General features: G+C 35.0%; 3 protein-coding genes across 9 annotated transcripts; 1 reads left to right on the forward strand and 2 right to left on the reverse strand.

The window, feature by feature from the left end:
• Nucleotides 1-561: 561 nt before the first annotated feature.
• Nucleotides 562-6,783, reverse strand: LOC120261365 (tRNA pseudouridine(38/39) synthase). Of its 3 annotated transcripts, none has more exons than XM_039269235.1 (16): nucleotides 6,646-6,783; nucleotides 6,506-6,565; nucleotides 5,647-5,799; nucleotides 5,475-5,556; nucleotides 4,972-5,044; nucleotides 4,500-4,545; nucleotides 3,780-3,890; nucleotides 3,389-3,470; nucleotides 3,020-3,116; nucleotides 2,635-2,695; nucleotides 2,405-2,535; nucleotides 1,858-1,975; nucleotides 1,337-1,460; nucleotides 1,148-1,249; nucleotides 996-1,064; nucleotides 562-906 (listed from the first exon to the last, which is right to left on the reverse strand). In XM_039269235.1, exons 1-16 carry the CDS (start codon nucleotides 6,718-6,720, stop codon nucleotides 851-853), a joined length of 1,440 nt encoding a protein of 479 aa, XP_039125169.1. In that variant the 5' UTR covers nucleotides 6,721-6,783; the 3' UTR covers nucleotides 562-850. The 3 variants fall into 3 exon arrangements, with proteins under 3 accessions (XP_039125169.1, XP_039125168.1, XP_039125170.1); XM_039269234.1 differs by having other exon boundaries at nucleotides 3,780-3,938; XM_039269236.1 differs by lacking the exon at nucleotides 6,646-6,783 and having other exon boundaries at nucleotides 3,780-3,938; nucleotides 5,647-5,795.
• Nucleotides 6,680-11,471, forward strand: LOC120261366 (3-dehydroquinate synthase homolog). 5 transcript variants are annotated; one of them, XM_039269241.1, is made up of 12 exons: nucleotides 6,680-6,758; nucleotides 6,969-7,051; nucleotides 7,405-7,596; nucleotides 7,811-7,977; nucleotides 8,312-8,410; nucleotides 8,541-8,609; nucleotides 8,814-8,954; nucleotides 9,121-9,210; nucleotides 10,041-10,208; nucleotides 10,437-10,512; nucleotides 10,608-10,763; nucleotides 11,393-11,471. In XM_039269241.1, the coding sequence occupies exons 1-11, from the start codon at nucleotides 6,751-6,753 to the stop codon at nucleotides 10,730-10,732; spliced, it is 1,218 nt and encodes a 405-aa protein (XP_039125175.1). In that variant the 5' UTR covers nucleotides 6,680-6,750; the 3' UTR covers nucleotides 10,733-10,763; nucleotides 11,393-11,471. The 5 variants fall into 5 exon arrangements, with proteins under 5 accessions (XP_039125175.1, XP_039125172.1, XP_039125171.1 ...); XM_039269238.1 differs by having other exon boundaries at nucleotides 7,408-7,596; XM_039269237.1 differs by lacking the exon at nucleotides 11,393-11,471 and having other exon boundaries at nucleotides 10,608-11,274.
• LOC120261368 (probable serine/threonine-protein kinase PBL3) lies at nucleotides 11,093-13,692 on the reverse strand. The gene is made up of 6 exons (XM_039269242.1): nucleotides 13,374-13,692; nucleotides 12,461-12,870; nucleotides 12,236-12,371; nucleotides 11,975-12,111; nucleotides 11,756-11,879; nucleotides 11,093-11,659 (listed from the first exon to the last, which is right to left on the reverse strand). Exons 1-6 carry the CDS (start codon nucleotides 13,426-13,428, stop codon nucleotides 11,355-11,357), a joined length of 1,167 nt encoding a protein of 388 aa, XP_039125176.1. The 5' UTR covers nucleotides 13,429-13,692; the 3' UTR covers nucleotides 11,093-11,354.
• Between the last annotated feature and the right edge of the window lie 637 nt (nucleotides 13,693-14,329).

Here is a 14,329-nt window from a genome sequence, read left to right on the forward strand (position 1 = left end):
TACCCTCTCTGTGGTTTAACCAAATGGTACAAATCCGAAGCTAAGTACTTATTAATTCAGAATGAATTAGAGAGTAGAAACTAGGCCACGTCACCATGTTCAACTTCAACAGCATGAATAAGAATTATAGCGTGAGAGAGCAGCTGGTACATCTAGCTCTGACACGTCTCCTCTCTCTCTCATCATTGCTGACATCCTCTGCATGACATTTTAGCTCTTCATTTTTTTTTAATAAAATAAATATCCTGTTTTTTCAATATATCCCTGAATATGTGTAATTGTCCATTTAATATTCGAAAATTTCTGTTACCTTTTTAAATATGTTGGTCAACTTCTTGAGACTTTTTTTAAAATTTTATTTACTATTTTAAAAACCTAGCTATTTATCAGTTTTTCACACAAATTTCCTAAAATCTATTATATTTGACTTTTTGGTCTTTAATTTATTTTTATAATTTTATACTTTGTGATTGAAGTTAAAAACTGACAGACCAGTGGGGTCAATATACATATTCTATAGAGACAAAAAGATAAGGAAATTGTTATATAATGTTGGCCGGATATTTATGTCCCTCATTTTATTTGCTTGTTTTCACACTTTATAACAAAAGGAAATTTTGACAGTGATCTATGACCCCCAAGTGTGATCATACATGCATACATACATACAGAACCAAAGATGGGTGGAATTTACATTATGAAAATTCATAAAAATATATATAAATATATATATATATATATATAGTTTGTGAATTTCAATGAAATTGACAAGAAAACATGAACCACTCACCCAGATTCATGAATAATTCAGCAATCCAAAAATACGAGCAGTTCTTGTGAAACATTTGCATCAGCTCTTGAGAACACCTTTCAAGTTAAGCTTCGCCCGTCGCTCTTCAAAGGATGCTGGAATGAATAAATCAGTGTTAGATACATTCACATATATCGATTAAACGTACGGACGAAAGAGAATCTAGAAATCATACAGAACTTACGTTCGGTTGGCCGAAGCAAGAGAGGGACATGACCCTTTGGTTTCTTTCCGGGGTTCATTGAACTTGTTTCTGCATCAGCACTGAATTATAGAACTAATTCGCGAAGAATGTTGAACGAAAGTAAATATTTAAATGCTAAAAAGGGAATTCACCTGGCAAAGAAGTGCAACTCAGAGCCTCTTGGAAAATGGCAGCTTGCAACATATGAGTCTGGAATTCGTTCTTCAAGTGCTCATGCAAAGCTCGACCGGCATCTAGCAAATGGTTGAACGAAATGACATAATGTGAATCACGAATCATTTAGTGATTATAAGGGTGGTACAGGCAGGAAATAAAATTACCTGATGAGCAAATGAAATTTATATCTTCAAATTCGCAAGATCGAAGAATCAAAGGAAGGTCGGGCGCCATATTGTACTGAGGTTTTCTTGGAGTCTTGCCAATGTCCAATAGCACATCAATTATCTGCAGCGCAATTAGTTCTGTATGAATTTGGTTAACAGAAGGCATAACAACGAGAACCATGCATCAAGTTCTGTTATTTTTTTACAATAATTCTAATATAAATCAATCGATGAGTGATGGATCTCCATGCAACAATGTACCCTTGACCTGTCATAGTCATCATCTAGAGAAATTTATTTCACAGTCAAGATAATGCCCCCCCCAGAAAAACTACTATAATATTTCAGACCCCAAATTATAGGAAAGAGCCAGTTTCTATCCATAATCACCAGGCTGGACAACAAAAAGACAGATCAAAAAACCTAAAAGCGGAAGAGTTTGATTTACTTTATCATGCCTGCAAAAAAGTAGGTGCTGATAATACAAAGCAACCACTGATAAGATGCCAAACACAAACCTCAGGTGATTCAAAACCGTGACCGATCATAAATAACACAGCCACCATGCAGCGGACTTGGTGCCACAAAAACGCACTGCCCCTAATTGTCATTGTACAAAGTTCGTTTTCGTCAAATCTGCATCCCGACAAAGTGCCACCCAGTTCAGATGAAAGAACTTGAGCATGCAAGCCATTGTTCATCTCACAGTAATATGAGCAAATTAATACAAAATGAAAGGGAAAACTAAAGAAAAATATCAACTGACTACACATGCCGCCCAAGTTTCTCATATTGTGAAAATCAGATAAAGCTCAAAGCAAAAAAATCTGACTTATATGAGCTAAAGAAATGAAGGCCTTCAGGGCAAATAAATCAATCTATACAAAAAATAGCGGAAAGGGGCTCATAAGTTTAGTCCTTTATCTTTATAACTGAATGCTAATTATCCTGGAAGTTTGCGTGCGAGCAGTATGGACAGTTACCCTCGTGCCATTTACAGAACTCAGAATACCTTACATTATAAGAAGTATTACTAGCTATTAAAATGAATTGTTAATTATCGACCTTTTACCACAAGAAGAAATCTCAAAGGTTGTGATCTTCCGAGTATAGTTGTTCACATTTGCTGCGTCCATCTTGCAGAAATTTCTGAAGTCATGTTCCCCAACAAATTTCTTAGCAGCCTTTTGCATTGCCTGATGCACATAAAATGAGAAAGGAAGATGAAGTCCTGAATGTGGAAAAGAGGGAAAACAATGTACTATAACTCAAAAGGAAATTTTTGTGAGGTTTACCGCTATATCTAAAGATTCACGCCAAAAAAGGTACCTATATTCCCTGCTCAAACATTTGAACCTGCAGTACAGCTTTGTAGGGATAAATAAATCTCAATTTGCAATCCAGAAATCAAACAACAAAAAAGAAAATAAAACAGAGCTTCATAAATTTTACAATATACAAATATGAGGGAAAGAAAAATTAAGAACAAAAAAGGAATTTATTGTGTAAAAATACATTGAATGCGCAAAAATCCTTTGTCCTGTTTTTTGGGCATTATGTTTATAAAGACTAAAAAAAGGTGTGCGTGTGACCAAGTAGAGAAAAATGTATGCTAAGATCCACTGTATTATATTCAACATGGATGCAAAGAACAAAAGAGATGAGAAGGATAAGAGAGACCTTGCATGAAACTTAGACGGAGCAGGGCACCAGCCTATCACTCGAATGTCCTTTGGAAGAACTCTATTTAATACCCGCACATAATCAATTTCGCCCTCTGTACACAGAAGAGCAAATTTATCGGAAAATGCATAGTGATGTTGCTCTTGTGTGTGCGTGCGTGCGAAAGAGCTTTGATTATTTTTCTAGGGAAAAATTAAAAAAAAAAAACTTTAAATTTAATAACAATTCAAACTCCTGGTAGGAATAATTCTTTCCATAGTGTAATATTGTTGAAAAGTGATTTGAGGAAAATAAATTCTAACAATGGTAATTGTATGCCTAGAATTCAAATGGCAAAAGGCAGCAGGATAAACAACAAGTACACACCACAATTTTCTCCAAATATAGTCTTCTCGTTGTTGTTCCCTCCATTATTTTTGACCTTTGATCGCAAATATATGGCAATCACCTGCAGCAGATAGTTATTTTCATAACTCTGGAAGACAAGAAGTATGTCCACATCATCAAAAGTTCCCTGCTCTTTGTTAACAGTATATTAGGAAACAAGATTTCTTAAAGTAAATAATATATTGATAAATGCGGCTGACTAATTACTTGTATTCCAATAATTCTTAGTTACCATAATTTTAAATTAGTATCTTCTTTGAAACATTAAATTGTCAAGGAAAAGGTATTTGCATAGATCTGGAAGGATCCTCATGAAATTGAGAAGCATAGTAATGGAAGCTAAGAAGACTGACTAAGTGATCCAGGTTACCTGGCCAGTAGAGGAAACTCCCTTGTCTGTCCTACCACACCTTGAATATTGTGAATTCTCCTTATTGTCAACCAGAAGTTTTGTCTTTTCAAGTGCTCTGAAAATTTCAGACTGAAGAAAAAAGGTATTTGTATCGATTGATGCAGAATTTCTGAAGTCCTAACACATGAGTATTTGAAGAATATTGCAATAAATCAGAAAAACCCCTTAAAAACAGTTAGGCATACAAAGGGGGGCAGTAGCGCTGAATTTGTTTTTGTTGCTGTTAATTGTACAAGAAAGGTAGTGCAACATATTCTAGCAATAAACTGGGAGGCATTCAAAATACATACATTGTGTCAGAATAGAAATATATGGCATGAATGAATGAAGCTAACCCACAAAAGCTAGAATAAGGATAATATTCATCTTGTTTGGCATGCCATGCACATGCTAAAGAGAGATTTTGGGTTCAAAATGAAAACTAAAAAAAAAAAAATGCTAAAAAATTCCTGACAAAAGTGGCTTAGGCCACTTATCAAGTTCTAATGACTATCCACAAAAGAAAGATGTGATAAAGGCAGTTGAGCCATTACCCACGTTAAATCGTTTTATCATAAATAGATATCATCCATACAGACAGTAGAGACCACACTTTTTATACAAGCCTTTGAAAAGTATTATCTCATTTTGCAGTTTAAATTATTAGCAAAAATGACAAATAGGATGAAGAAAAAAGACCTCAACAGTTGGCTCCATTTGGGCCTCTGAGGCAAATCCGTAAAACCTGATAACACGCATGATAAACAAAACAAAATGCATTCAGCGTATGCCCTGACACACTTAAAAATATAAAGTAACCTACAACATCCAATTCTATCAAGGAATCCTTCCCGAAAGTACCCCAAAATCTTACAGATAAGTGCAAAAGCATTCTATTTTTAATTCATGAACATGATTAGAAAAATACGTTGGAGATGCATGATTTTCAAGGCAAAATATCTCCTTGCATAAAGTATACCATTACCATAAATAAGCTAAATAATGATCAGCTGCAACTGCATAAATTCTCAGACTTGATTAGAATCATAAATCAGAGATTATAGTCCAAATATATTTGCATAATCTATTGCCACTATTTCCTTAATAATAGCAAAAATATTTATTGCAGCCAAACTTCTCAGGTAGTAAAGAGAACTCAGAAGATAATTACCTTTGCCCAAAATACATGATTTTCAAGGCAACACATCTCCTTGCATACTGATATATATTTTTCAAGTAAAAACCTGCAAAAAAAGTTTATTTAAATGATTTGAAATAAGAAATGCGAAAAATTTGAGACAGACCCTACTATAGCCTAAATAAAAAGTAAGAAACATCCAATGCCAGCCAGTTTCTTTCAAAAGATTATATATGGTTAGAGCAGTAACTGGACAAACCATGTTTATTAAAATACACCAAGTGCGGGGCAATTTTAATAATGCTGAATGCAACAATAAGACTGGGTTGCCTTAAGCATACCGAAAAACCATTATGTAGCAAAGTGGAAGAAAAAATGGTAGTGAACATCAACACTCCATGATTCAATTTAAAGCTTAATTTGGTTGAAATACTTCCCAATGATAATGACAAGCCATCTGGAATACATGGACAGGCAATTTTCAACCAACAATACCACTTTATGTTTTACTACTGAAAATCAGAGAAGGTACAGACCTGGCTCTTCTATCTTATCAAGCATAGATACTTTGGCTGAGGTCCCCATACACAAATCATCAAATGCATAAGCTTCATTCTCCTAAAGTAGGTTTGCAATTATTTTAAAGTCATAATTTTGTTGGAGGGAAAGAAATGAATTTGAACAAGACTGAAGAAGTCTAGCACTGACCTTCACAGGGTTAGTTGAACACAAGAGTGAATGATCAAAGGAAGAATCAATAGCAGGTTCCGTTGTCTGATTTACAGGAAACTCTTTGCAATGGTGTTTATTAGGAGTTGTCAACTCACAGTTCACAGAAATTGAAGATGTCAAGCACTCTACCTACCACAGTAGTAATTGGATTAGCCATCATGGTACCAATCAACAAAGTACAACAGAAACATGAGATAAGCCTTTCATTTGATTTTCTATACTAGAGAACACCATAAAGTTCCACACTCTTTGTATTCATGAAAATAGCACATAGAAAAACTCTGCATTTTCCACATATATTAAGGAAATGAAAATATGTAAGAAATGAAGATAATTTTATGAAAAGATAAATTCTCTTTTGAAATTTTCATCACAAAGACCTCAAAGAGATCGTATCTTTTCAAATTATTTTTGCTGTAAAAGTCACTAAAAAAAAAGGATAGCACTTCCTTTATGTCAAAGATCCCATCTTTGCATCTAATCTTTCATTGAAGATACAAACTTAAAACTAAACATTCCTAAATCTAATCAGTAGAGCAACAATTAAATCAAACAATTACTACAAATCAAATTGTTTTGGCTAAAGTTCCCTTCTTTCCATCTTATATTCATTCATGTAATCAAACTAAATACCAAAAATACCTAATTGGCGTCTAACAAGAACTTCGACAGCATCTAATCACAACAATATCTAATTAACTCAGCATAGTAGAATTAAAGTTAACAAGTTCCACAGCCTTCTCACATCAACAACTAAAAACATGATTAAAAGACGTATTTCTACATGGGTTGGCAAAAAAATTCAAGAAAAAAAAAAAAAGCCACAAAATCGAACCTTCGAACAAGAACAACTTGATAATCGACACTTCAATCCCTCGTTCTCCCTCTCCAACTCCTGATATATTTTTTTTTCCCACCAAGAAACTCAATCAGGGTACTAAAACCTCAATACTTTCAAAAGGTTTAGAGTTTTACCTCCACGCGGCAGCTGAGAGAGAGAACCTGCGAACGGAGCTCGAAGACGAGATCCTCACCGTAAAGTGTTCCCATCGGACGGCCCCTTCCTTCCCGGCGTTCGAAATGCCGAGGTCGGCGGCGCTAACTATCACTGATCTTGAACTCACAATCCAGACCCTTTAATATTAATTTATAATATGAAGTTAAAAAAAGGTTAAAAAAATAATTTTTACATATCCTCACCAAAATTAGAAAATAAAATTTTATTTAAATAATTTTTTAATTATAATATTCTGATTTCCAAACAACATCCAACTCACTTGCCTGAAATCCACTTCCAGGAAAGTCAAGGCCCTTCCCATGAATCTTATCTATCAAACTGGAATCTCAACTCCGCTGGCATCCTTCCCCCTTCTCAGACGAGGTAAAGATGATTTTCCTCTTCTTTCTTTCGTGTATTCAAATCATTATTTGAGAAAGATGACTTCTTTTCTTTGAATCTGTAGATTTTTCACAAATTTCTTTTGTTTGTCGGTATAAAAAAATCTCCTTTTTCTTTTTTTTCCCAATGTGAAGTTTCTCCATTATTGTGCTCTCTTATGCGGCTTGGTTTTCAATGCATCAATTTATAGTTCTCATTCTGAAAGGGAAAAGGTTGGATTTTGGTGTCTTTTCCTCCCTTTTGTGTTAATCTGAATGATCTAACTATCAGATATATATATATTATGAAATCTTTGTAGAATTTCAATTCTGTGATCCATGTTCCCACTAGTGCAGCAGCCAGATGTCCAGTGAGTTACCGGACTATCATGTCTTCGTCTTTGATCTCTGACAGTGAGAAGCAAAACAAGCTTGTATGGATATGGACTGAGTGCAAGGAGGTCATGATAGCATCAGTTGAGAGGGGCTGGAATACTTTCATCTTCCCATCAGAATCCCGGTTTAGAGATCTTGCTTCTGAGTGGTCATGTATATCATCTTGCTCTCTTTCCCATTATGGTTTTTATTAGCTTTATGTGTTTTTTGTTATTAATTTTCCTGCTTTGTGTTTTTTGTTTTGTTTTGTGAGATTTCTCATGATTTCTCATATAATTTCAGTCACTCTATACAAATTATGGTTACCAAGTGCAAAATTTACATGAACATCCAATATGGTTGAATCTCATTGTTATCTATTGTGCAGCAATTGCCTTGATACATCCGCTTTTTATCGAAGGTTCTGAGATTTCAAACATGCAAAACCAAGTTGTTGCCAGGCTTTTTGATGTTTGTTCGCCTGAAGATTTACTATTTATTCAACCACATGAACAAACAAATGATTTGGTCATAAATTTCAAGGGCGAATGGCAGGTTTGTCTGTTACTTTTTAACCAATTTAATAATGACAAAAATTGTTTTGTTCTAGATTTAATTCCTTGAGAAAAGGCATGAAGAACACATAGATATTGATCGAGAAATAATTTGCATGTTTTAGTCAATTGGTAAAAGTTTGATGCTATAAAACTACAATGGTTATCAAACGAGTATTCATCCAGCCTGCTTTTCCACATGCTTCTTTTATTATTATCTTAGGTTTTTTTTTTAATAATAGTGTAAGATTGCTCTGAGAGAAGATATATACTTCTTTGTCTTTTGAGTATGGCAAATGCCTTTTGTCCTTGATCAAAATTTCCATATTTTTCAGGTTATACCAGCTGAGAATCTTGTTGCTGCATTTCAAGGTTGTAAGAGAACTGTTCTGGCAGTTACAACAAATTCATCCGAAGCTCAAGTGTTCCTTGAGGTACTCTAAAATCTAAACCAACATAAGAACTTCAAAGCATTTTACCCTTTAATGATGGTTGTTATGCATCATTTTATTGTCACCCTGACATTTCAGAGATCTCAAGCATTTTAAACCATGTGATTTACAGGCTTTGGAGCAAGGGCTTGGTGGAGTTGTTCTGAAAGTTGATGACATTGGAGAAGTTTTTGCATTAAATGTAAATTTTCAATTTTCTTTCCTATAGTTAGTCTATTATTTTGATTCCTCCAAAGAATCTTCTGCAGCTAAACATTAATACTTGCACAATGGAGTGCTAGAAATTCTTTCTGCAGCTAATATAAAATTGTTTTGGTAATCCTTATTTTGACCAGATTAACTGGCATTAGATGCAGTAACTATTTTATTTTTCTTGAACTCTCAGAGTTATTTTGACCAACAAAATGAGGTGAGAAATCTACTGAGCTTGACAAGGGCAACTGTGACACACGTCCAGGTTGTTGGAATGGGTGATCGTGTTTGTATAGATCTTTGCAGTCTCATGCGACCCGGTGAAGGCCTTCTGGTCTCTATTTCATCTTTTTGTGGTCATTTCCTGATTCTTTCTTCTTCTTGATATGATATCACTTGATCTATAAAGTGGCTTTGAAGCAGATGACATTAAAGTTGGCATTTACCAATGATTTTTTTTTTTTTTTAATATGTTTACAGTTATTACATGGCTTTTATAGGTTGGTTCCTTCGCCAGAGGGCTTTTCCTTGTCCATTCAGAATGCCTGGAGTCAAACTACATTGCCAGCAGGCCTTTCCGGGTAAATGCGGTGAGTGTTTAGTGTTGATAACAGCAATGAATGAGATGTTGTTGAACTTGTTTGCTACTTTCTTTAGTTAGTGGAGACCTCATAAGACTACCTTCCTGTATCTCTTCTTTCTTTCTCTACTGATGAATGTTAGTCTCTCATGCCAAAGCTGAAAATTTTATACGAAATAATTCTTTACTTAGAATTCCTAATGAAAATGACTATTCATTCTAACTATATCTAGAAGGATAAATATATTGTTGACAAATCCGAAACAAAATTGTAAAGGAAACAACTCAAAATAGAAAGATAATTATCTAACTGATGCTGCATCACAGTTTAAAGCTGAGCTTTATATGAAAGTTTGACGGAATTGTCTTTTTAGACCAAATTTTTTTCCAATTCACTTTTACTGTCTCCTTTAAGTTTATGGTCATGAGGCCATTATTATCAGTTTGAACTCGGGGCCTAATTCCTTAATTTTTCAAAGAAGCTAATACTTTAAAACAGAAGCTTGTCCATAGCATGAAAGAAGAATAGTGTATTGACAGTTATCTCCTATAAACTAATTTATTGAAGAAACTATTTTCAATGAATTGGATTGTCCCCAAGAGTTCTCCAATCACTGTCAGTGATATGTCTGAGAAGTGTGTTACCAGAGGGAGTTTGATCAAAAGCTTATTAGATTACAGTGTAGCTATTTATACCTTTTCAAGAGGGCAGAATCCCCATTAGAGGTCAAGAACACGAAAACCAATTGCACATTGTCTGATTGTGGAAAGTTTTGCTGAGGTTTATATGATTATTATTATTATTATTTTTTTAATAATTACATTTTGGCAAACCTGTAGGGGCCAGTGCATGCCTATGTGTCTATACCCGGCGGAAAGACCTGCTACCTCTCAGAGTTGCAGGCAGGTAAGGAGGTCGTAGTGGTTGATCGAAATGGTAAGCAAAGGAATGCAATTGTGGGGCGTGTGAAGATAGAATCAAGGCCACTCATACTTGTGGAGGTGAAAGTATGTACAATCACCCTTGATGGACCTCATTCATATTCATGCATCGAAAACTTCAAATGCAGTTGTGTGCATGAAAAGCTATGCTATAGCTTATAATGTTTAATCACTCTGTGTTGAATCTTTCAACAATTCATTTTGTCAAACCACTTGATGTCTCTGTCCTAAACCTAAGAATTGACCAAATTTCTCAGCAAGTATGTCTCACACATGCATTTGTGCCTGCTGCAGGAAAACATGAGCAATGAGATGTATAGCATCCTCTTGCAGAATGCTGAGACTGTCGGCTTAGTCTGTCCTTGTGAAGGTTTTTATCTTCTTAAGCTCATCTTCTATCTGAATTCACTGCCTTGTTTGTTTCTCAGCTCTGGCATTTGTGTCTGTTCCTCATCATGTTCACAGATAAGTCTACAAAAACCGTAATCCCAGTGACTTCCCTCAAAGTTGGAGATGAAGTCCTGGTTAGAGTACAAGGTGCTGCGCGCCATACTGGAATTGAAATCCAAGAATTCATTATTGAGAGATGATGACAAGGTGATGAGGAGGGATCATATCACTGTAAGTGCTCAAAATTCACTGCTGCTCTAGTGCTTGGATGGTTACTGTGCCAATGTTGTATCTTTTCTCCCTAAGGGGAGCGGTCTGGGTCCTGCTGCTTGAGTTCACCAATAAACACCATTCTGTTAATCTCTGGAATTTGCCTTCTTTTTGGAGCTTGTTAGAGTGATATCATTAGAAGAAAACATCATCATTGACTGATGATTTAGATGTTCTCATCCTCAGTTCTGTCGAAGGTGTATGATCACTGGCATTATTTAATAGTTAGAAAAACAAATAATACTTATCAAAACAGGTCATAAGCTAATAGAGAACCACAATCAATACCATGAGGCACACCACAACATCACTAATTCATTGAAAACCATCATGATAGTTTTGAATCAATGCATAATGTAAGTTACAACATATTGTAAGGCACTACTGCTCCTTTTACACAAAAGTAGGTGCTATAGAAATGCAAAACTACAAGAAAGCAAATCAAAATTCAATGAGAAAATCATTAAAAAAACCTCTTAACGCATGATACTCAATGTGTTGTTACTAGTTGAGTCTCAATGAATATGGCCTGCAGTTGTTTGAATTTTCATGCTATGTTTGTAACGCCTCTAGTGTTGCCAAAACCTCAGACATCTTCGGCCTAGACTTTGCTTGAGTTGAGATGCACTGTGATGCAAGAGTTGCGACCGCATGGGCATCTTTCTTCGGGTATCTACCCTCTAACCTGGAATCCATTATTAGGTTTTGCTTGCGCTTGTCTGCTAACAATGGCCTTGCCCATTCCACCAGGTTCTGCTCTATCCCTCCCCGCGAATTATCAACAGCTCGGCGGCCAGATAACAGCTCCAATAGTACAACACCATAGCTATAGACATCAGCCTTTACAGAAAGCCGACCTATCGGTACAAATACCTGATACTTTAGATGTATGATCTGAAAAGATTTTGATACTTCCAAGTTTAAATGTTTCCTTGAGTTCAGATTAAACAAACCTGTTGCAATGTACTCTGGAGCTGCATATCCTTGAGTGCCCATGATTTGTGTGGAGATATGAGTTTTACCTCCTGTGGGTCCTTCCTTTGCCAAGCCGAAGTCTGAAAGCTTCACATTGTATTCCTAATTGACAGAAGTAGCATTTTTTTAAGAGAATTCCTAGACTCATCTTCATAAAAAAAAAATGGTTGCATTTTGGCCTGCTTAATCACACGTACCGAGTCGAGAAGAATGTTTGAAGACTTTACATCTCTATATATGATTTGAAATTCAGATTCATGTAAAAATGTGAGTCCCCTAGCAGCCCCGACAGCTACCTTGATCCTTAATGCCCAGTTGAGTGGTTGAGTGCTTCCTGAAACCAGCAGTAATCAGAAATTTTGTCATACCGAAACAATGATAGTTCAACCATATTTTACAATGAATTAATGGAGTATTACTGCAGTTAATGCTAACAATTTGCTTGAAGGGATACATACTTCGAAACAGATGATTCTCCAAACTGCCTTTCAGTAAATACTCATAAACAAGAAGTCTATTTTCACCATCCGAACAATAACCGATTAGCTTAACCAAATTCGGATGACGGAGTTGACCAAGATAGTTAACCTCTGCCTGCAGTAATTCGAAGAAAAAACAAACTAAATAATTACAAGTTCACAACCAAAACAAAGAAGAAGATTATTGATGTTGTAAAAGCATACCAGCCATTCCTTATGACCCTGAAAACTCTCGGGTTTTAGCTTCTTTACTGCAACTATCATGCCACTTCCTGGCTTTGCTGCAGTAAAGGTTTGTTCATCAATCCAACCCTTATACACATTACCAAATCCTCCTTCGCCGATGAGACTTTCAGGACGGAAGTTTCTTGTGGCAATTCTCAGTTCATTAAATGGAAAATCCTTTAGACTGGATGATGCTAAAATTTCCTCCTCTGTTCTGGAAGGGGGGTTCTCTGTATTACTTCTTTCAGTATAAGAACTACTTTCAATATACGAAGGCACAGTCAATGTTGACGTATATGAAGGTACCGTCAGTGTTGACGGGTTAGAATATGTTGTCTGGCTAGAATGAGCTGAAGATACGGCTTTTTTGCTTGACGCTTTTGAAGGATCTGCTTGCAAATTTATGAAATTCAATGCTAGGACTAAAATGCAGATAATTGGATTAATATTTGCTTATCCACAGACAGTCTTAAAAGAAACATTAAGTCTTATTTCTGTTCAGCAAAAGCACAATTCAAGGATGGCCTTTTCCTTAGACTTGGACAGGTTTTCATTGTTCAAAATAAGATCTTTCAATTCTATGCAAGAACAAATCAGAAATCCAAATACTGAAGAAATTAAATCAATTTTAATCTTAGAATTGATGCAGGAAAACAAGAATCACCACAACAAAAAAGATAAGATTAGAATTTAAGCAGGAATTCTGCTGCAGAATTGATTCAGAAGCTCAAAGTTAATGAAATCAGATTCCTCATGAATTGCAAAAAGATCATAACATTCCACAAACCTAATCAGAAAGATTTAACACAAAAAAAACACAAACCCAGACCAAAAATATCAATAAAAAAAAAAAAGAAAGATGCAAACTTTAATCAAAACCAGAACTACTCACCAGAGCTGTGATGAGGGGTTTCAGCTCTTCTAACAAGCTGCACGCAGTTGCCCATGGCTACTTTCCAACCCAGAAATCACAATCCCATCACAAGGCAAATGTTCAGCTATAAAAATCTCAGCTTTTTTTCCTCAAAATCACACTCCTTTCGCTTAGACCAACAAATAAATCCAATTTTCTTCTCCAAAAAAAAAAATAATAATAATAATAATAAAGAAAACTTTTTTCATTAACTATGAAGAAGACATGGATGGCCAATGAATTGCCATATTTCTTGCCTTCCTTTTTCTGTAAATTTCTCAGAATTTAAGAGGAAGGAGATGGGAAGGACATAAATTATAGGAAGGAAAGTATTGATCATCGTCAACTCGAAAGAGACATCTTTATATATATATAAATATATATTTTAAAGACATAAAAAGACTTCCAATACTTTTGTTTTCTTTCAAAATTTTGTTTTAATGTTTTTTATAAAGCTTCTATTTAGATAACCCTTGAGTTAAATTTTTTTTAAAAAAAAACTTGATTTAATTTGTACTATATAGAAAATGTAAATTTAAATTTAAAAAAAAAAGAAAAGAAAATTTTACATCATTAAATTTGTACGAATTTATGGAAAGAGGACCCATTACAACCCCAAGTATTGATCAGTAATCACCATTGACTCATAATAAGGGCATATGCTTAATTATCATATTAGAGAAATATTCTTAATTATCACTTCAACAAAGGGGAAGACTTTGACTAGCCTGGAAAATTAAAGTATCATTTTCAAAGACTTTCAAGACCAATTCCAATTCACCATTCCAACTACAAATTGACAACCAGCTCAGATTATAACTCTGTGATCAGATAACCATCACCAGATTACTGCTCCATGACAATCAATCAAGAACACAAGGATTTTATTCAGTCATATCAAAATACCAATCCATACAACAACCTGTGACAAATAC

The sequence above is a fragment of the Dioscorea cayenensis genome, chromosome 5, assembly GCF_009730915.1.
Source record: "Dioscorea cayenensis subsp. rotundata cultivar TDr96_F1 chromosome 5, TDr96_F1_v2_PseudoChromosome.rev07_lg8_w22 25.fasta, whole genome shotgun sequence".
Classification (NCBI taxonomy): domain Eukaryota; kingdom Viridiplantae; phylum Streptophyta; class Magnoliopsida; order Dioscoreales; family Dioscoreaceae; genus Dioscorea; species Dioscorea cayenensis.

Excerpts from the sequence above, each read along its gene's own strand:
- LOC120261365 (XM_039269234.1), bottom strand. The coding sequence starts at position 6,720 with ATGGGAACACTTTACGGTGAGGATCTCGTCTTCGAGCTCCGTTCGCAG. Across the intron at positions 3,471-3,779 it reads GAGTTTCCTCTACTGGCCAG|GTGATTGCCATATATTTGCG; the intron begins GTAACCTGGATC and ends TATCTGCTGCAG. Across the intron at positions 1,250-1,336 it reads AAATTTCATTTGCTCATCAG|ATGCCGGTCGAGCTTTGCAT; the intron begins GTAATTTTATTT and ends ACCATTTGCTAG.
- LOC120261366 (XM_039269241.1), top strand. Across the intron at positions 8,955-9,120 it reads GACCCGGTGAAGGCCTTCTG|GTTGGTTCCTTCGCCAGAGG; the intron begins GTCTCTATTTCA and ends TGGCTTTTATAG. Across the intron at positions 10,209-10,436 it reads TCATACTTGTGGAGGTGAAA|GAAAACATGAGCAATGAGAT; the intron begins GTATGTACAATC and ends TGCCTGCTGCAG.
- LOC120261368 (XM_039269242.1), bottom strand. The coding sequence starts at position 13,428 with ATGGGCAACTGCGTGCAGCTTGTTAGAAGAGCTGAAACCCCTCATCAC. Across the intron at positions 12,871-13,373 it reads AACCCCTCATCACAGCTCTG|ATCCTTCAAAAGCGTCAAGC; the intron begins GTGAGTAGTTCT and ends ATTTGCAAGCAG. Across the intron at positions 12,372-12,460 it reads AGGGTCATAAGGAATGGCTG|GCAGAGGTTAACTATCTTGG; the intron begins GTATGCTTTTAC and ends GAATTACTGCAG.